The sequence below is a fragment of the Paroedura picta genome, chromosome 12, assembly GCF_049243985.1.
Source record: "Paroedura picta isolate Pp20150507F chromosome 12, Ppicta_v3.0, whole genome shotgun sequence".
In the NCBI taxonomy this organism is placed as follows: Eukaryota; Metazoa; Chordata; class Lepidosauria; order Squamata; family Gekkonidae; genus Paroedura; species Paroedura picta.
Window position 1 is genome coordinate 30,575,311 of NC_135380.1, and position 22,209 is coordinate 30,597,519.

Consider the following 22,209-nt stretch of genomic DNA (forward strand, 5'->3'; position numbering starts at 1 on the left):
CAACAACCAATCACTGCATACTTCATCTCTGTTCCAGGATCAGAAGAGGAAGCATATATATCATTTCAGTGATGTTCTATTAAGTCTGATGGCCCCTGCCTGCCTAAGCCACAGGCTTGATGGAACAGCTATCTTGCAAACCCTGCAGAAAAGCTTGAGGTCCTGCAGGGCTCTGATGTCATTCAACAGAGCATTCTACTTGGCTGGGGCCAGAGCCGAAAAGGCCCTGGCCTTGGCTGAGGCAAGATTTATTTCTTGTGGGCTGGGGCCCCTAAGCAGATTCTAACCACTAGGCCATAATACTCCTGGAGAAATATGATGGCAGTCCTGTAGACGTGAGGGTCCCAATCTGTTTAGGGCCCCTAAGGTCATAACCAAAACCTTGAATCTGATCTGGTCTCAAATCTGGAGCAAATGCAGCTGAGAGAGCACTGGTTGGATACATGCTCTCCATGAGGTCCCAGTTAGGACCTGAGCTACTGCATTTTGGACCAACTGGATTTTCTGTAGCCATCTCCAGGCTACATCGAATAAGTTTACAGAAATTTAGCCTAGAAGTGACCATTGTAGCTAGATCAGATGACAACAAATAAGGTGCCAGTTGCCGCACCTAGTGAAGATGATAGAATGCCAGCATGCAACATTTGTGACCTGGGCCTCCATCAAAAGACTCACACCCAGGCTCCTGATAGTCTCTGATGTTGTCAGCTGGATCTGTCAAGGGCCAGGAAAAGCACTTACTCCCTTGGTGCATCTTGATACAGCCAATGGCCCTGTGTCCTGGCTGGATTCAACTTTCAGCTGACCCCACTTGAGCCACCCCACCCCACCACAGCTTCCAGACACCTGACCAAAGAATCTGGAGGTATCAATGGGTAGCCATCCATCAGCAGGCATAACTAGGTGTCATCGGCATACTGGTGGAAATATCCATCACTTCTGACAGTAACTGACATTTGGTAGCCAAGAGATACAATTCCTCTGAATAGATTAGCTACTTTTATATGCAAGGCTGGGTATACACTGCAATGCAAGTTTGAAGTTGGCCCCAGATGCAGAATGCAACTTCTGGATAATCTTAGCTTTCATCAAACAAACAAGTTTCTAGCCCTCATAGCTACAAAAACTGAAAGATGTGGGTAGTGCTGGCTACAATATCAGAAAACAGAGGGTCAGCTGAATAAGATTGCTAGCAGGTGGGGGAAAGGGATTTGGTGCCCCCACAGAAGTCTTTTCCCCTCCTGATAAGCTGTAAAAAGGGAATACTTTATGCAAAGTAGCACAAACAAATAGCAATAAGAGAAGTTTTGGAAATTTACTGAACACGCAGAATCTGAGATACCTCAGTAGAGAATTTTCAGCCCCTGAATCAACAGAAGACTTAGCTATTGCAGGAATAAAAAAAAAAACCAGACTAAGGAAAGAAAGCCAGGCACCTACTTTGTGACAGTTTCCATCCTGAAGCCTGGTTCACACCACGAGTCTAACAAGTGCAGGAGCCGCTGCTGCAAATCAGGGTGTTCTTCCACATATGATTCAACAAGGCTCATTTTATCTTGAAGCAGCAATGGAACACACATCTAAGAAGAGGTCAAGAGGCTGAGAACTTTGCACTGTTGCTGCAGCAATGGTTTCTTTGCATGCTGGCCTGTCTGGCTACAGTAGCAGCATTAGGAGGTGATGTTGCATGCTCCCCAGGAGGGGTAAGGTTTCTGTATGTAGGGAACTAGCTTGTTAGGGAAAAGGCTGAAGACAGATAGGCAGACAAAAGCCTGGATTTTCTCCCATTTTTGCACTTATTAGAATTTTTGTATGGACAATAAAATTTACCTTCTCAACCTCCAGGTCTGGCTGCAGTTTCAATTTTATACTTAAAATGGCAGCCTAGAAAACACAAATAGACAGGAAAAGATTATGGATGCACCAGGGAGGATAGTAGCAAAAATTCTCTCTCACATATACACAAACATTCAATTTGTACCCTTTAGACATCTTGGCATGTTCCTGGCTGTCACAGGAATCTCCCCACACGCCCAAAGTTGATTCCAGTCAGTGAGAGTCAACAGATGTCTCCAATCTTGTGGCTACTTCCCATTGGTTGCTACATCCTAATGCTGTAACACAATGCTACCTCCACATTATGCACATTTCAGGAGGACTTATTAGTGCTTCAAGATGTCCCCCTCCCTCCAGGCAAGCATAGTTGTAAAAACAAACAAAACTGTTTGGAGTTGCTTTCGTGATTCCTCACTCATTACCTGCCCACACACACTCACTTCATTGCCTGCTGCAGTAATATTAAATCACAAGGCTCTTTGGCCCCTCGTTACCAAGGAGAGGTAAATCAGCCTTGTTCCTGCACCACTTTGTAAGATATTTTAATACAGAGAGAGCTAGAGGAGAGTAATGGTTAAGAGTGATGGAGTGGGATCTGCGAGATCCAGGCTCAAGTCCTCACTCTAACCTACTTCACAGGGTTGTTGTGAGGATTAAATGGAGGAGAGGAGAATGATGTAAGCTGCTTTGGATCCCCACTGTAGAGGAAGGCAGGATATACATTAAATGTATTGTTTATATATTTTTATGTAAACCGCCCTGAGCCTCCAGGGAGGGCGGTATATAAATGAATGAATGAATGAATGAATGAATGAATGAATGAATGAATGAATGAATGAATGAATGAATGAATGAATGAATTAATAACTAGAGTAGAAAAATAGGGCAGATGAAAGGTAGGTAGATGGGTGGGTGGGAGGGAAGAAGAAAAGGGGCTGCCAGATGGAAAAGAGGAAACTGTGTGGCAAGGGAGGGACAAGGGGAAATGAAGCCCCCCCCCTGACCTTGCAGTTTCCCCAGTGTGCAACTGGGCCTGGACGCGGCCATTAGCGCTCTGAAGAGCTTTCCCAGGGAGCTGCCAGGAGGTGGGAAGGAGGGAGAGCTGGAGACTGGAGGGGGGGAATAAAAGTAGGCTGATTAGTTGGTGGAGATGAGACAAGGAAATAGAAAAATGATAGGAATTTTTAAGGAAGGGAAAGAGGGAGTAGTGGGGAAATGGGCTGGCCCCTTTACAAGACCTTGCATGCCCCCTGTTTTGTTATACTTAATTTCATTCTTCTCTAGGTGATATGGAAATATACCACATATAGGGATTGTGCTTCAAGTCCTTCCATTTGGACAAAGAGATGAACAAACATCATACACTCAGACCTCTTACAACCATGAAGAAGCGTAGGACACTGTTCAACTGAGTCCATCTAGGTCACTTTTGACTACTCTGACTTGCAGCAGCTGTACCTGGTCTCAGGCAGAAGAAGGTCTTTTCTGAGCACCTGACACCAAAAGATTCTGATAGTGGAAATGTCAGGAATTGAAGCTGGGATTTTCTGAATATAAAGCAAGTGCTATACAGCTACAGTCTCAAACGGAATGTCAAGTGATGGACAGTCCAGCTTCCTGTTTCATACAGTTGCTAATCAGTTACCCTGGAGGGTCAACAATCAGGACACAGAAGTTGAGAGAAAGTTGCCAGACTGTGTAGTAGAGTTGGGAGTCCCGGCCCCCCAGTTAGCTGGGTGGGGAGGAATAACCAATAGAAAGAGAAAGGTCCAGGCCACATTACTGGCACTACACACACAGTGAAGTCACGGCAACAGCAACTTTGGGTATTTGGACAAAAACTCTATGGTAGAAAGTGATTTCTGCCCAAATACCAGAGTGTCACCCGGAAACCTCTACTGTAATGATGTCACTTCCTATGTGATGCCAGCAATTGGGCCTTTCTCTTTCTTGTGATGTCGCCTGCCAGTTATCAGGAATGACCTGGCAACCCTAGGCCAAGGCCTGTACCTGAGGTTGCGTCTTAGCACCAATATTCATAGTTTTACTACCTCTGGTTGTAAAGATTTCCATTAGTTGCCTTATAGCTGCTAAAAATCCATCCTCCAAGAATCAATCTATTCTTTATACACCCTCCACATAGCAACAGATTTTATAAGGCTGCACATGTTCTGTGTTTCTGACCTCATATATAACAGCCAAAAATGATATGGAGCATTGGTACAGTCTTTGCTTAATTATTAAAAAGAGAACTTTGTTGGCAGGCTGGCAGTAAGTAGAGCTCTTAGCAAATCTCAGCATTTTTTTTTAAATCTCAGATTTCTAGCCCAAGTGGCAATGAAGATACACCATGCAAAAAGAGACCTCCAGTGGTCAGAGACAAGACTCCAGTACATAGGTAAAGGTAAGGTATCCCCTGTGCAAGCACTGAGTCATGTCTGACCCTTGGGGTGACGCCCTCTAGCGTTTTCATGGCAGACTCAATAAGGGGTGGTTTGCCAGTGCCTTCCCCAGTCATTACCGTTTACCCCCAGCAAGCTGGATACTCATTTTACCAACCTCAGAAGGATGGAAGGCTGAGTCAACCTTGAGCCGACTTCTGGGATTGAACTCCCAGCCTCACAGGCAGAGCTTCAGACTGCATGTCTGCTGCCTTACCACTCTGCACCACAAGAGGCTCTTCTCCCGTACATTGTGCCCACAATTAACAGCAGAATGGATTATGGAAATAGGTTGCAATTTAATTTAACATTCTATGTACAGTATTTGCTGGCGTATAAGATTACTTTCCCCCCCTGAAAAACATGCCTCCAGTGGGGGGGTTGTCCTATACGCCGGGTGCACTTCAGTTGGGATAGACATAGCTGCCCATAGTGGCCCATAGTACTGTAATGTAATGTAACAAACTCTATATTTTGAGTGGAAATGTTGGGGGGGGGGTCATTTTATATGCCCAGTTGTCTTATACGCCGGCAAATACGGTAATTACCCCATGATGTTATAGGTAAACTGTCCAGAGCCGTATGGAAGGGCAGTATAAATATCTAAATAAATAAATTTACTTATTTTATATAGCTTCTCTGAGCAGAGAATATTGACATGTGTGCATGTGTTTGAAAAATAAATTTCACACAAAGTCTCTCTTACAAGGTTGTACTAGCAAATGCACTGAAGTTTGGGGAACCATTTTAGAGCAATAAACACATTCCTGTCATGCATCTCATATGTTAATACAATGGGTTGTGAGATCCCTCCTGGCAACCAGCTGGGGATGGAGGGACTTACAAGTAAAAAGAGAAAGGCCCAGTAGGAAGTGACGTCATGATACTGTCAGAGACTTTCAGGTGACAATCTTGTATTTGAGTAAAACTAGTTCAGTAAAACTAGCTTCCACCATAGAGTTTTTCCCAAATACAAATGTATTGCCTGGAAATATTTGGTGTGATGATGTCACTTCATTTGCAACACTGGCAATATGGATTGGGCCTTTCTTTCTACTGGCAACCCCACCCCCCAAACCAGCCAGCCAGCCGATAGTTGTTGCAGGTAGTTGACATGGCCCATGATTCCCACCATTAACTGCATATCAGCACTGAGCTGGTGGAGAAAACTTCCATGTGGAAATTATTTCATTTCAATCTTATATCTTATTTAATCAGATTAAGAAAAAGCAGAACCCATAGACATAGAGAAATCCTATGTAGTGTAGTATGGGACTAGGACGACAGTCTGTGGGACTAGAACTACCGTTTGGGTTCAGATTCTAAACACACGGCGTTAGCCACAATGAGGTCCTTGGAAGGATACAGATGAATTATTTAAATAACAATCCATAATTAGAAAAGTCAAATGACTGAGGCAAAGCTGCATTTAATCTTTGAACAACAGCAGCATTAAACATATATTTCCCCTGTCATCATTAAAGAAAACCAATTCATATAATTTTCCAAGGCTATAAGGTACCAAACAACATTGTTCTCCACACCCAGAATAAGTCAGCAAAAAAAAAAAGGGACCGATTGTACCTCTTCCTTGGCCTGTCTCCACAACCACCTGTTTAGAATTTAATATACTGCTATTAAACAAAAGAGAGAGAGAGAGAGAGAGAGAGAGAGAGAGAGAGAGAGAGAGAGAGAGAGAGAGAGAGAGAGAGAGCACAACTCTACTGCTGGCCTTCAAAACTACTGTATGTGACCTGCAAATGCACTCCCTTCCTCCCCAAAAATCCAGAAGCAAAAGGAACGGGGCTTTCTTTTTTTCTTTTAAAAAGCACAGTTATCTTTTTACCTTTATAAGCTGTTTAAAAATGTAAATAAAATAACTCAATAGACAATAGAGGGCATTCATTTTGCCTGAAGACGGCCGCCACCCCTTCGACATGAAATATCGCGGCACATTAAGTCATGAGACCCTGCTAATCAAAGCTGACAGGGCCTTCAATGTCCTTTGCTGAGGGGGACTTAGCGGTATCATGGGGGCACTGAAGCACGCCAGACTGCTCCTGTTCATATGACAATGGCTTTTCTACCCTAAAGGGGCCGGCCAGTGACAAGAGTCCCCTTTGTCTGCCCCATCCTCTCACTGGGGAGCGCAAGAGAGGCCCATTCAAGCGGGGCCAGACACCCTTTGAAAGGCTGAAGTGTAACATAAGATGCGGATGAAACACTAGCCTGCCTTCTGCCTAGCCCCTCATTCTTTCTGAAGCACAGGCCTGGCCTATTCATTGCCGCTATATTAGTCTCAAAGTCTGCTCAATTCCGGCATTGTTTCAAAAAAGGGCCTGCCGGCAGCCATCTTGGTTCCCTCAGAAACCAATAGTCAACACTGAAAACACAGAGGGAAGACTAACTTTTAGCTTGTACACCTGTACAAAGAGTGCCTCTCTACTTTTATCTTTGGGCAGCAACTAAAAGATTGTAGGTGTTGAGAAATATAAATATGCCCACAGCAACTAGTGGTCTGACACGTTATTTCGAATGAAACTACTTACTGAAGTGCGGGACCTCTATAAAGGTACCTATGGAAGAATCTGTGGGTAAGGTCCTGCTTCTATAACAGCTCATTTCTGTAAAAGCTAATGATTCGGACAGAAATGTTGGCTCATGTGGGTACAATGGCTTCTAGTGTGCAGTGAACTAGCATCAAACTGAGCTTGCCATGTGTCCAAGGAAAAAGAATTCTCACATGACATTTGCCCAGTCACATAATGAAGGGTCCCTGGCATAGTGAACATGCCACTCATGCAAGGACTCAGTTGCTCAGATCTAAAGAAAAACTTAATGTGAAAATGTGAAGAGCCACTGACATTTAAAGCAGATAGCAGGGGCAGGTGGACCTGTCCTCTGACTCAGGATTAGGCACTTTGTATTATTATGTGAAGAGCCTCTTGTGGCGCAGAGTGGCAAGGCAGCAGGCATGAAGTCTAAAGCTTTGCCCATGAGGCTGGGAGTTCAATCCCAGCAGCCGGCTCAAGGTTGACTCAGCCTTCCATCCTTCTGAGGTCGGTAAAATGAGTACCCAGCTTGCTGGGGGGTAAACAGTAATGACAGGTGAAGGGAATGGCAAACCACCCTGTATTGAGTCTGCCATGAAAACGCTAGAGGGCGTCACCCCAAGGGTCAGACATGACCCGGTTCTTACCTTTACCTATTATTATGTGAACTGATACTGTATCGTATAGTGGTTAGAATGCTGGACTAGGACCTCAGAGATCCAAACTTCAAGTTCTCACTCAGCTATGAAGTTCACTGGGTTACCTTGCACCAGTCCCCATCTCCCAACTTAACCTACCTCACTAGGCTGTTGTGATGATAAAATGAGTGACCTAGATACTTCACCACGAATTTTGGGGAGGAAATGTAAGATTTTAAAACAATCTAATTGTGCATCTGTTCAAAGTTCCTTTCCTTCCACAGACTCTGCCGCAGAGCTGAGATTTTAGCACTGAACTTACCAAATGAACATGCTCCAAACCTCTCTTACTCCAAATTATGAGTAGACGCACAGTTACACTCTTGTAATCAGATACTCTCCTTTGTGACAAACAACACTTCTTTTTAAAAAGGAAAGAAAGCCCTTCTCCTGCGGCTGGCGAGACAGAGCCGAGCGATACAGCTGGATGCGTTTACTGCTGAATGCACAGGCCCCAAGAAATTGGCCCAGAGCCTAGAAAACAGCTCGTCCTTTGAATCTCCCACCTCAGAAGTTAAAAACTGCCATTTCTTCAAACTTGAAACTGCTACTCTGGGACTTGGGAACAAGCAACACCACCACATAGTGGCCATAAAAATATATTACAAGTTTCTTTCTCCAAATATAAAGATGCCAACATAGGGAAGCAGCAACATGCCAGTTTACCTGAATTTTATCCACTCATTTGTTTGTAACTTTCCCTTCCAGACAAGAGGGTTGGACAATAAAACCTCAAATAAACAGCACCATTAAAATGCAGGTATTAAAAGTCAACAACAAACTATGATCACAGTTAAAAGAAATCAGCCCTCCTTTCAGTGAAGCCTAGCTGTTCCCCTCCAGAGAGATATTATCGATAAGGGCAGGAGGATTAGGAACTGGGGAGAGGGCAGAGGCAGAGCAATGTGGATAACTCACCTCTTTGAACTTGTCCTTGTGGCAAAGGTGGCTGACGTGGCCTAGAAGGTGACAGCGATCTGCAGATTCTAGCTGATAGATGCTGATCAGTAGGTCCATCAGGCTGACGTGGCACTGAGCAAGCATGGGAAACAAACGGCTCTGGAGTTTCCTTAACCTCAAGCCAGACTGAGAAATCAGAGAGAGAAATTCAAGAAGTCTACGTGTGGCAATTTCTTCAGCTTCAGAGTGGTAGCTGTTGGCAGTGTGCTGTGTGTCAGATTCTTTAGACCAGAGGTAGCCAAATTGCGGGTCTCCAGATGTCCATGGACTACAATTCCTATGAGCCCCTGCCAGCACTTGCCGCAGTTTGTCTACCCCTGCTTTAGACTAATGGTTGGCATGCAGACAGATGTCTCACAGCAGGGATGTGTGCATACAAGCACATGCATAATAATAAACTTTACATTTCTTTGGGGAAAAAAACAAGCTGATGTGATAAAAATGGGCCATGTCTACAGGGCACAAAAATCTATCAGGTTCCATCCAGGCACAGGGCACATCAACTCACCAGCTGACCATTAGGATGTTCATTTAGCCAGAACTGTAGTTCATGGGCAATGTGGTATGCCAGAGAATGCCCTTTCCCTTTCCAATCGCTGCTGGCTTCCAGCACATCCAAAAGCCACTCCAATGGATCCTTGAGGGTTGCAAAGGTCAACCGGATTTCCTCCCTGAGCTGTGGAAACAAAGATATGCACTTGTCAGCCAGACTTTATAACCAGGGCCATGATTCTGTGAGAACACAGGATATGCTACTGAATGCAGACTAGCTTCTGAAACTCTCTGCTCTTGTTGTTTTAAAGCAAATGTCTAACCCTTACAGGTACCAGAAATTTTTACATATATGTGGCAAGATCTGTTGAAATCTCTGAAGACAGAAATGCTACTGAGTAAAACAATCAGTGGTGCACAGATATAGCAAAAGTCCACATGCTAAAAATTGCATAATTAGGCCAAGAAAAGAAAGCATGCAAAAACACTTACTGTCCATAATTCATCTAGGTTGCAGAATCCCCCTGCTTCCTGGTGCAGAATGTTAATGCTTTTGCCACAAATTATACCTATCTCCATTCAGATTTAGGGCTATTTCCCTGTGTTTGTAGCCCAATGGTTGCACTTGCCCAAAGAATCTGGTTACTAGGATGCAACTGGAACATGCAGCATCAAGCTATTCCTTTCTTTAAAACAGAATAAAGTTCCTAGTCCTAATTATGGTTATAACTATGGTCTCAAAAATGATATAAACAAACCATCAATGTTCAACATAGGTTCTTTCCCTACCAGCATGAGAGGCCTAAATTATACAACCATAAAAAAACTCCATAAAAGTTTGCATAATTCATTCAGAACTACCATGGTAGGAATTTTTTTATTGGCCTCACCTTATCCATTTCTTTCTTTGCTAAGAGCGGCTGAAGATTTTCTACCAATGAGAGTAGATCCCTACCTGGAAAGAAGAGGTAGCAATTTTTATTCAAAGCTATAGCTGTATGTACATATATTATATTGCACTTTATAAACACCCCCATTCTCCATCAATAGATTCTGAGCTTCTGCCCAAACATACTGGTGTTATCTATTAAAATGGCACTGAGCCCTCATGGGTCCCTTCTCTTTTTCAAAGTGAAATGTCAACTATCTGGTATCCCACTCCAACCCTGATCAACCCATTCCTGGCTTGGATCAGGAATGCCTATCTGGATCCCTATTGGACTAAAACAGGCATTGCAAGACCCTATAGATCAGCGGTCCGCAACCTTCCGGCTGCCGCGGACCGCTGTTACTGAGTGGGGGGAGAGGGTGGCCCGGGGCCCTGCGCATGCACGGCAGCCCCAGCGCAAACGCGCACACGCAGATTTGCCACGCGTGTGCTTTTGCGTCTGGTGGGGGCGCAAACACGCACGCGTGGCAGCGCTGCGCATGTGCAAAACTGCCGCACGTGCGTGTTTGCGCCCCCACCAGACGCAAACGCGCATGCGCAGCAGTCCGCGCATGCGCTTTTGCGCCGCCAGTATGCCGGCGGCTGCGGCTCCCTCTCCCCGCCCCTCCAGGCCGCCAGCAAATCGGCCGCCGAAGCAGCTGATTAGCTTGCGGCCTGGCAAGCTTCTCTTCCCCCCCTCCTGAAGGAAGAAGCTTGCTGGGCTGCAAGCTAATTGGCCACTTCGGCAGCTGATTTGCTCGCGGCCTGGTGAGCTTCTCGCTGCGGGGGGGCGGGAAGAGGAAGCCACGGCCCAGTTCCAAGGCCTTCGCGGCCCGGCACCGGGCTGTGGCCCGGGGGTTGGGGACCACTGCTATAGATTATTGTAATGAAAACTGTCTTGAAGTAAATCATTCCAAGGCAAAAATAGTGGTCTTTTCAAAGAAATCTAAGAAACATTTGTGATACCTAAATGTGACTTATTGTTATTATTATTATGATTTATTTCCCGCCATTCCCTGAGTAGGCTCATGGCGGGTAACAACAGTTAAAACCCCAATTAAAACACCTCTAAAAGACATAAAAAATTCCTAACATGGCAGCAACCAATCCCAATCCACCTCCTAATTATTAAGGCAATGGAGAATGGAGAGAAGTGATGTATGCTTTGGGCTCCCCAGGAGGGCAGCGCTCTACCTCGCCGCATTCTACCTTGAACAAATTAAATTATATAAATACTAGGTATCATATTTCATGCTTCAGGATCTATGAACTCTCAGGTAGCCCATATTGCTCTGACTGTGCAAAAAGTGCAGGTGCTATACTAAAATTCTACTGGAACAAAGGTGGTAGGAATGTCCCAGCAGCTCTTAAAATATACAAGACTCAATCCCTGGTGCAAATGATATACGGAGCACCACTTACAATCACTGCCAATACAATTTGCCAGGAGAGAATGCAAACCAAATTTTTGAGAAATCTTCTGCAGCTCCCCACAATTGTCTCTAATGCTGCACTGTATGTGGAGTCAAGTTTGACCATGGTCAAGGCAAGTTTATGGTCAGCTGCAATATTGTATTGGGTAAGGCTGATCTTCTATCCCAGGAGCCTATCCTATTAAATATTATTTGACTCGTTTATTGCTCCATGGATACAAGCCATCAACAGGAAGTTAGGATTTTATGGTCTATCCCAACAATTTCTACTCTCGTTGGGTTTTGACCGTGCCAAACAATTGATAAAGCTAAGAATACAGGAGGTAGAAAGACAGCATGATTTGAATAGAATCAATAACCCACTGTATGATATCTCTCTTCTAAATAGATTCTTTTATGCTGTATCTTTCTAATATAGACAACTCTGAATTTAGAAAGGCATTTACATTATTGTGCTACAATGCTCTCCCTTCAGCATGCGTAGAGAGAAAATATAATAAGTTTCCACCCCAGGAACATACTTGCATATGCCAGGATGGTAACATCGAGAACACCAAACATGTGATTTTTCGACTGCTGTATTTACAATCAATTTCATCAGAAACTGCTGTATTCCATCTTCACTAATTTAAGGACTATTTCAAGACAAGCCAAATTAAAGGAACTCCTTTCGGATAAAAATAAGAATTTATCCTATATTATTGCCAAATATGCACGATTAGCAATTAAACGTAGAAATGCCTGGCTGAATATGTACAAGGGTTAGGATGGACCTATTGAACACATGAAGTGATTTGGAATTTAAAAAAAAATCTTATATTGTATTCTGCCATTTTGTATTTTGTACTGGTCACTGACAGAAATAAATGTATCTATCCTACCCATCCTATCCCAAACTTGGTTTCCGCTGGGTGAGCCCAATGCCATCCAGCAAACTAGTAGCAAAACCAAAACTCCAAGCTGTTTTCCAGACCCTGGATGCTACTCAACATGGTACTGGTACACATGTACACTTGCTTCCTCTAAGTTGCTTTAGAAGCCCTTAGTGAACTAAACATTTTCTATGGGAAAATGTACAGGCTCTCTGGATACACATACTACTTAGTGATGCCGTGGATCTTGCAAGGGGCTTGGATAGTTCAACGTGTTGCCCTTCCTTTCTTTCAACCCTGCTGTAAACCACGTGCTTTATGACCAGCCAAAGTCCTGAATTCCTTTAGAAATGCAAGGGAGGCTGCTTATCTTGTTCCTTGCGATAAACACCTCTGGCATCCTGTTTTTCTCCTGTCAGTCAAGCAGGAAACTGACGATTGTTTAGGGATGTGTGTCAGTCAACAAGGGTGCTACCGAGGCTGGTCACATGTACCTCTGCCCATTTGCTACTGAAAACTTCTTTTCTAGAAAACACAGCTTTTGTGTGGACTCACAGGGTTGCCAAACTCCTGCTGGAGTTCTCCCAGAATGACAACAGACCTCCTGACTACGCAGAAGGAAGTGGAAGCTTCATATCCCCTCTGAATTGCCTCCACTCCCTGAATTCTGCCCTCCACAGACCCCACCTCCAGGAATTTCCTGAGCTGGAGTTCTTCAAGTACAAAACAGGATGCTTACCCAGTTGCTCAGCAAAAACTCAACCTCCTCATGCCGACCTGTATTCTGACCAATAAATGCAAAGGCATGAGGATGACTAACAAACACTTGGTTCACCTCCTTTCCTCCATTTGTCCAAAGTCTTAATTCTCACTGAGACAATCTATCCAGATGGGGACTCACATGACTTAATGCTTTTCCATATAAAAATTCCCTGCACACAAATACTTAGGTTTCATGTCTAGCCTTTTGCCAGCACATGAAAAAACGGCATGTTAAGGAAGAGGATTTTTTTTAAAAAATCGGTGTGTCTCCCCCCCCCCCCAGCAGCAATCTGAAGTATTACAGTTTACCACATCTGCAAGAATTACACAAGTCTTCTAGCTGCCATACCGTGAATACCATGGCTTGGTCCAGAGAAAGTGGAATTCCAGCCCTCCAGACTCTACCACACTGCTTGACCTCTGTCATATCTCACAAATGGAGGCCAGCACTGTTGAAGCTCTCCATCAACATGAGTGCAAAATGCAAGCCAGGGGTCACATTTCACAGCAGATCAGGCAAGAAATGTGATCTCAGCTGCATTTATAGAAATATGTGGCAATTACAGCTGTACCATTATGTGGAATTTCATACATATGTTGTACATAATAAATGGCAAAAAAAGAGCTGTGCAAGGAGACTGGAACCAAAGTCATAAAATGCCAATCCTGTTGCGGCCTCTGTTGAATACAAATGGGCCTTCGAGAAGGAAGCTGAAGCCCAGTCCTGCCACCTAAATGAAGAAAAACCAGGATGCCCACTCACTGTACTCCCCAGCTAAGTGCTTTCTTTTATTTAAATCATTTATCCTCTACTTCAGAAGGTTGCCTTCATACAGAGCTGGGAAATGGGTACAGCTTGGTGTAGTGGTTAGGAATGCGGACTTCTAATCTGGCAACCTGGCAACCCGGGTGTGATTCTGCACTCCCCCACATGCAGCCAGCTGGGTGACCTTGGGCTCGCCACAGCACTGATAAAGCTGTTCTAACCGAGCAGTGATATTAGGGCTCTCTCAGCCTCACCTACCTCACAAGGTATCCTTTGTGGGGAGAGGAAAGGGAAGGCGAATGTAAGCCGCTTTAGCTTTTACAGTTCTTACTGGACTCCCATTTGATTTTCCTACAACAGACTCACGCGGCTACTGCTCTGAAATTTTTAATATTCTACCAAGCATTTTTAAGAGACAGAGAAGCTGTTAGGGACAGTTTGCTAGCATGCTTTGTTGCAGAAGCCAACCCAGGACAACCTGTAATGGCACAATAAATTCTTGCAATAATGCAGCAAGGAAGGGACAAGCTTCCAGAAAAGAGCAAGTGTGTAAATAAGCTCATCCATGCATTCAATAATTGATGTTTGGTGTGAGAACAATGGTGCTAAAAAGACACTGTGCACCTGTAGAATAATAGAGGAAATGAAGCCTGGATCCTGCCAGGACTCACACCTTTTAACTCTCCTTGAGCTCAGCTGCTTAAGGCACAGAACTGAGAAGGCCCAACATTGAGTCTCCCACACAGGCTAGCACAACTGGTCTTTCTTGGGCCTTGTGAAGGGGAAGAGAGTGAACTGTGCAGGAATACCGATTCTCATCTATTTGATGTCTGCATTTTGTTGGCCACTTGGGACATGCATTCAAGCTCATATCAAAGGAGGAAAAAGGAACCTGAGTCATTGTCTCCAGTTTGGCAGGCTGACAGCCCAACAGCTCCCAGGCCTTTTAATTCTAGGAAGCCAGTGGCTCCAAATTCTCAGGTCAGCCTCTCCAATGAATTTGTTGTTTGTCTTGGAAATGGTACTGTTTAATGCGGGCGGCTTGCAGGGAAGACAGCCAGGACATACCGCAAGAGAAAGATGGAGAAGGACAAAGGCCCGTCGGTCAGAAGGGGAGGGGATCGAAGACAAGCAGAGAATCAAAGAACTCAGCCAAAATATCCCTTGAGAGATTACATCTGCTACAAGCCTGGCCTGTTCACTTCATGAGTTGGCGTCGTTTTCGGTCTTAGAAGTTCCAGACATTTCCAAGGCAAGTTCCCTTGTGAAACGCTTACAGACACTTAACATGGCTACCTGTTGGCTGATAAAGAGTGAATCTGACCTACAGTAACACTGACTTGTTTTGAGGAAGCAGACCCAAAGTCAGGATCAGCCAGCCAGATGCCTCTAAAAGCTCACAAACAAAATGAAACACCCTCTGTACCCACCAGATAATCAAGTGTAAATTGCCCACCAATCTGGAGGCTCAACCATTCTTATCCCATACTGCAGGAGGGGGAACATTGAGGGGCAGTGGCTTACCCTACGAGTGAGGTTATGGCAGAGGTGACATTTGAACCAGGGACCTTCCAGATCACAGGTCATTCTCTTAAGTCACTGTGCTACAACATCTGTACAAGTGTTTTTCACACATCTCTCTTCTCCTATGCTGTAACTGGCATCCAGGCAATGGAACATGAGGAACACATTAGAGACAGAGAGCACTCCTTCTGTAGCACATTTGCAATGCAGTTCTAAGCACAGCTATAGCTTTCTATTTCAACTGAAGTTAAACCGGCTTAGAAGGGAGGAGCTCAGCTCAGAAATGTACTATTGGGCACTTGAGTCTGAAATATCCGGTGGTGTATCCTGCCTCCATTTAGGAGAAAAATAAAGCAACAACAGAACAGTAGATTAAATAATTGGCAATTTGAATGGTATCCCAAATCCGCGATCTCCCTCTGCTAAGGCCAGGCTTAAATCTTAGATGTTCAGACCAAACATGCTAACCTGAGATTGCACTTTCCTACCTGCTGTGGAGCTCTCTCCACTCCTTAAAAAAAAAAGGATGTTCATTAAGCATCTACCAAAAAATGCTGTCTCATATTTCTCTGACCCTATGCCCTAAGGTTAGTTTGTTGGAGTCTCTTGTTTTATGAACCCAAATAACTTAATGATGGGAATGCGACATTCCCTTTTCCCACAAGACCAAAGTGAGAATATCATAAAAGCTGAACTTTAGCCTCCTTGGGGTGGGGGTAGGCAGTGGGAGGGGGGGGGAGATGCTGGAGGCTCTGAAGCACTTAAAAATATCATTTGGCTGTAGCAAAAAAAGGTCAGCAGCTTCTTAGGATCACATCTCTTGTTTTCTTCAGTTCCCCCTCCTCTGCCAAGGCCAAGCACTTCAACATTCTTTACACCCCCTACTTGCTTCTCAGAAATGCAGGAAGGAAGGACTTGGGAAAAGGGGGGAAAAAGATCTAGCTATTTCATAAGCGAAGGAATATACTAAAACCTACTGATGCACCATACATTGGTGCTGTTACTCCATTTAATAAACCTTAATACATTTACTAGGATTAATATGAATAATCAATTACTCCATTAAATGTACATGAGAGGAGAAAAAACAACTGCTCTAATGAGAAAGAAGCATAGTACAGGACAGAAGATATATTTGTTCATGCAGTGTACAAGTAACATACAGCATTTTTTGTTGATCCAAGATACGATTGCCAGTAGCATAAGTAATTTTGAATAGGATTAAACCAGGGGTAGTCAAACTGCGGCCCTCCAGATGTCCACGGACTTCAATTCCCATGACCCCCTGCCAGCATTCGCTGGCAGGGGATCATGGGAATTGTAGTCCGTGGACATCTGGAGGGCCACAGTTTGACTACTCCTGAATTAAACAAATCCACAGAGGATAAGAGATTCACTAATGTTATTAGTAACAATAGCTAAATAGAAACTCCATGTTCAGCAGCTTTGTACCTCTAAATGTACACTTCTGGGGATTAACTAAGACGGTAACCTCAGCCTTTGTTGTTAAGGCCATTGTGTGAAATAGAATACTAGACAAGATGGACCTTTCGTTGGATCCAGCTAGGCTGCCTTTACTTTCCTTTGACCAAATGTTACAGTTTTTAGCAATCTGTACAAATATTTATATACACAAATAGAGTATAAACCCACCTGCAACTCATGCCCTCTTGCCTTATTCAACATACAATTGCTTACTGGTCATGTACTTGTGCAGCAGACTTTACTATCCCCAACATGCCCAGGGGCCAGATCTAAAAGGTTCTAGAAGTCTGAAATTAGAAACGTTCCATACCCACGTAGCAGGGCCACGTTGCAGGCTGTCCTCCTCGGCACCTTCCATAAGCAAAAGCATCTCACAGCATTTGGCCTATTACTTTTAGCAACAGAATCCTGGACCAGAAAGACTGAAGATGACCTGGGATCAATTCTTAGCTTACAATTTCTCCATCTCAGAGTAGGAAGATGTGCTCTCACTGGAAAAGAACCAGCCCTGTGATGATCCAAGTCCTTCTCCTCCAATACTTGCATTACAGACTCCCTATCTTCTATAATAGCTATTATAGCTATTGCAGTTAGAAAGGTGGAAGGCGGAAAAGATCACTGGGATCCTTGCCCACAGAAGAAAACTACAAGAGAACACAGGAGAGCTTTCCAAGGTCTATGTGAATTAAATTAGGGCACAATCAGCATGCTGCATCCTCTTACTACAGGTATCTGCCAGGGAGAAACCCTGCCCCAACCAGCAACTGTTGCAAAGAGAAGGAAAAGGTCAGCAATTAGCCATCTGGCTGGCTCATATAGAACTTTAAGGCTGTCTGACCACTATGTCCAGCTGATTGAGGGCTCAGGATCCCCTTAAAGCCACACAACTGCTTGAGAGTGGGAGGCAGTGGGGGGGAGGGGAGGAGAAAAGCCCAGCCCAGCCAAGAACTAATGATGGTCATACCTGACCTTTTGAAGAGGGTGAATCTCCCTATAAGAGGGCAGGGAGTGGGAAAGAGCATGTGTAGCATATAAGGCTGCCTTCATAAGCTGCAAGGACTGATGTGGAAAAACTGCTTTCTTACACCTGAGCTCAGAGGAGAAAAATCCAAAGACTCTTTCAAGTCCTGTCCCTCTCAGAACATGGCCTTGCGGGTAACTTGATGGGAGACCTGTGTAGTATGGAGGGAGGGATGGCCAGACCTGCTCACTCCCCATGGTGTCTTTACCTCTCCCCTGATCATGGCTACTACCTTAATCCTAGCTGCTATAGTTCCAACTCCTTCTCCAATACTTGCATATTAGGTGCTGAACATAGATAAAATACAGTATTTATTCAAATGCAAATCTAGTTTTACACAAATGCAACACCAGCAACATCTATAGGGCCCTTGTTCCCTCCCTCCCAGAAATCCATTTATGCCCCTGGACTTGTTTGCACTGTTATAGTTACTTCTGTTACAGTTATTAATGTTAATATTATTATTGTTGTGGTTAGCTATGCGTTATGGAGAAACCAAGTTCCTTGTATTATTTTCTACATTTTATGTGAACTGCCCTGAGCCTCGGGGGGGGGGGGGGGGAGTGGTATATAAATATAACAAATAAATAAAAATAGTTTTTTCCTCGGGCATACCAGCAAAAGGGGGGGACATCTTACATTTGCATATGAATCTGAATAGTAAATTGGGGGGTGGACGTGTATAATATTTTTAAGTGGATCATCTTAACAATTCAGGATCAGCTTCCCTTTAAATAAACAAGGTAGTGGGGGAGGGGGCATTTTCCCATTGGAAAACTCCACTGCTCAGTCACAACAGGGGGCTCAGCTCCACTGTGAATCCAATTCCAATAGTCCAGCACTTGACTAAGATGGGAGTTTTTCCATGGGAGCCTCATTAAGGAAAAACAAACTGTATGATAGAATGGGGGAGGAGAAACAGATAAAAGCTTCAAAATGGCAGAAACCTCACCTTCAAAACCATCACCTGAGCTGCTGTCCTTAAGCATCCTGCCTTGGTGAACAGCAGAAACAGGCAATGCTAAACTGTTGGAGGCAGACAGACTCGGTTCTGAAAAGACAGGAAAACAATTCATCTTAAACTCTGTTCTTAAAACGGTACATTTAAAGAACAAACCCGCCAAGACCAATTCAATGATCCATCTAGGTCAACACAGTGCCTGCCAACAGCAGCCAACCAGAAGCCCCAGGGAAACCCACAGTCGCGAGTCACAATTGGAATATCCGTCTGACATTGTTAATCTGCCGCATCAGACAGCCAAATTCCACAGTCAGGAACAGATTCCATTACTGATTGTCTTGGGCAGTTGCCATCTGTGACCCTCTCTTGCATTAGTTATTATGTGTAAAAACACAGAACTGCCCTACTGGATCAAACTGAAGAGTCACCTCGCCCAGCATCCTGCTTCCAACAATGGCCAGGCAGATGCCTGCAGGAAGCCGGGCACAAAAGTTATAGACAGCCCATGTCATTTCTCTAGTACTTTGAGGAATATTGTCTCTGAACATAAAGCTATTCTGGGAGAAGAGCTTTTCTCTTTGAAACATAAAGCACTTTTTACCCAAGGCTACTGAGGCAGATTGATGAGGCACAAGTCGGCACTAATATATTTTGGTGGGAAACAGCCCCCTGTTCAGTACAGTACTACGATCTTCTTGATGGTAGTGTGCATATTGGTTTTGGAATTGAGGAGGACTATGGCCCATACCACACTTCCCTGTCACACCACCAAGCACAGCTGAAAAAGCCGCCAAAGAAATATTTAGAATCATAGAAGGAGCCATACAGGCCATCTAGTCCAACCCCCTGCTCAACGCAGGTTCAGCCCAAAGCATCCTAAAGCATCCAAGAAAAGTGTGTATCCAACCTTTGTTTGAAGACTGCCAGTGAGGGGGAGCTCACCACCTCCTTAGGCAGCCTATTCCACTGCTGAACTACTATGACTTTGAATTTTTTTTTTCTGATATCTAGCCTATATTGTTGTACTTGTAGTTTAAACCCATTACTGCGCGTCCTTTCCTCTGCAGCCAACGGAAGCAGCATCCTGCCCTCCTCCAAGTAACAACCTTTCAAATACTTAAAGAGGGTTATCATGTCCCCTTCTCAATCTCCTTTTCTCCAGGCTGAACATTCCCAAGTCCCTCAACCTATCTTCATAGGGCTTGGTCCCCTGGCCCCAGATCATCTTCGTCGCTCTCCTCTGTACCCTTTCAATTTTATCCATGTCCTTCTTGAAGTGAGGCCTCCAGAACTGCACACAGTACTCCAGGTGTGGTCTGACCAATGCCGTATACATTTGCTCATCTGACAGTGCTTGGCACTAATTACAGCTAACCATCTCTAAGGTAAATTGTGATGGAGCTTCTTATGCACGCACTCTGCCTTCCTTGACTTTAAATAATAAAAAAGCACCTAGTTAATCTTGTGTGCTGGGGATTTTCCATGATGGAAATCAAATATTTTCAAAAGAAGGAACAGGTTTATTGTACTGGGAAGGGAGAGTAAATAATGGGTGTTTAAGATTAACATTTTACTAACTGATGATATAGTGAGATGAGATATGGAGACGGGTTTATTTACAGATTATATATTGTTTCTGAATGGTGAGGATGCTGTACATGCTATTAATTTTCCCACAGGTTTCCTAAACCTTTAGACCCTTTAACAGACCTCAGTCTAACCTGTAGCTTTATTGCTTACTGTTTAATAGATTTTAACATATTCATGTGGAATGTTGGTTTATTGTTTTTATGCATTGCTATTTATTGAAATTCTGTAAACTACCCCAAGCTGGCTATGCCTGGAGGAGTGGTAAACACACTAAACAAACAAACATATCCCAGAAAAACTAGGTAAGAGAACAGTAAGGGACAGGAGGTTATCCTGACCCTGAAAGGTAAAACAGCCACTCAGGGTTGTGAGGCCTGTTTCTAGTGATGAGCAGACCTGGTAACTAGAAGCTTTAAAGAGAATTTACCTCATAACTGGGACATGAATCAATCTTCTTTGCTAGGGTTATCATATTTTGAAAAGTAAGAAAAGCGGACATATTTCTCAACTGACTACTTCAAATAAGTGATCACTATGACAGATCTCATATTAAATACCCCTGCTATTTAAGCTGTAATAATGGCTATTTAGGAATATTCATAACCTTCCAAACCCATGAGGACATTTTCATCAGTTTTTTTTAAAAGAAGCCCAAAAGAGGACAGGCATAAAAAAAAAGAGGACCTTTGGAAACTCTGTCTTTGCTGTTTTATTCAACTTCCGGCTTCAGTGATCTCTGTAGCCTTCATGCATGATACAACAATTACCTCACAGCGGCAACACAAAGCCTACTTGCTACCCTAAGAACATCTTGTAAAGGAGGGGAAGGCTTCTGTCACAAAACCAACCAGGTTCCTGTGATATATCAGAAAAGCAGGGTGGGTCCGCTCCGTTTCAAGACAGCAACTGTCACTAGAACCTTAAACCAGCGGTCATTCCAGGCTACCACACTGAACAGTCACTTCCCTCCTGAACTACCTGAAGATAATACCCTACCTGAAGAAATTCCCTAAACCCCATCTGAACAAAAATCATGTAGCTCTTTTTCTCCCTCTAGGATAGCTATGTTACAGAAAAACCTGGTTTGGGAAAAATTACAGAAAGGGAGGGAGAAAGGGAGGAGTAGAGCGGAGATAGGCCTAGTATAACCATCAGGTTAAATTTGATCTGTGAGGACTTAAGCCATAGGTTTGCCAGTTTCTACATGGGGCCTTGAAGTGTCCTAGAGTTGCAACCGATCTCCAACTACAGAAACTGTCTACTTAGGAAAAAACCCTCTGTGATGTTATACCCTGATGAGGTCCTCCCTTTCCCCAAAGCTGCCCATCCCCAGGCTCCATTCCCAAATCTCCAAGAATCCCCCTATCAATGATGGCAACCCTAGCCATCATCCATTAAACCACCCAAGCAGTCCTTGCAGAGAAAATCTCACCTGTTTTATTATATTAGAAGATCTCCTCCCTTTCTCCCTTCTTTTTTGTAATTTTCTGTAAGGCTGAGATAAATGGGTTTATTTCTAAAGAAGTAGAATAAATATTCTTAGTCCTTAAGGTAACATTGGACTTGTTTTATTCCTCTCCCCTCCCCTCTCCAATAGTTCTTTGAGCCCTCGTTGACCATTTTGGCTTCCTATACCAGACCACCAGGGCACAAAGAGAATTTGGCAGATATGAAGAAGGGGATGAACTTGGCTCTGCCCATCACAGCTAACAACCTTGACTAAGGGCAACGAACACTGATCAGCTCAAGAATTACAACAGCACATTTTGAGCTGATTAATTGCATTCATTTTTAAGATGTGCTTTTTTATAAATCACTTTTGAACAGTTTTAAAAACCTAAAATAATTGGCCTAGTTAACCCATGCAGGATTTTGTGTGTGGTACATT

The 22,209-nt window shown here is 43.9% G+C and overlaps 1 protein-coding gene across 23 annotated transcripts in view; it reads right to left on the reverse strand.

Moving 5' to 3' along the window:
- EXD3 (exonuclease 3'-5' domain containing 3) overlaps positions 1–22,209 on the reverse strand; it is a 179,421-nt gene that overhangs the window by 130,162 nt on the left and 27,050 nt on the right. For 15 of the 23 annotated variants that reach the window (XR_013225940.1, XR_013225939.1, XR_013225942.1 and 12 more), the window contains 6 exons: positions 18,723–18,821; positions 9,870–9,934; positions 8,996–9,163; positions 8,446–8,613; positions 1,831–1,884; positions 1,441–1,580 (listed from right to left, as the gene is read on the reverse strand). Coding sequence is in view for 20 of the 23 variants with exons in the window: in XM_077306278.1 (XP_077162393.1) it covers positions 1,441–1,580; positions 1,831–1,884; positions 8,446–8,613; positions 8,996–9,163; positions 9,870–9,934; positions 18,723–18,821 (694 nt within the window). In the remaining 3 variants the exon portion in view is untranslated. Of the gene's footprint in view, positions 1–1,440; positions 1,581–1,830; positions 1,885–8,445; positions 8,614–8,995; positions 9,164–9,869; positions 9,935–17,059; positions 17,129–18,722; positions 18,822–21,005; positions 21,210–22,209 lie in introns of those variants that run through there. The other 8 variants (XM_077306292.1, XM_077306290.1, XM_077306291.1 and 5 more) reach the window with 5 other exon arrangements.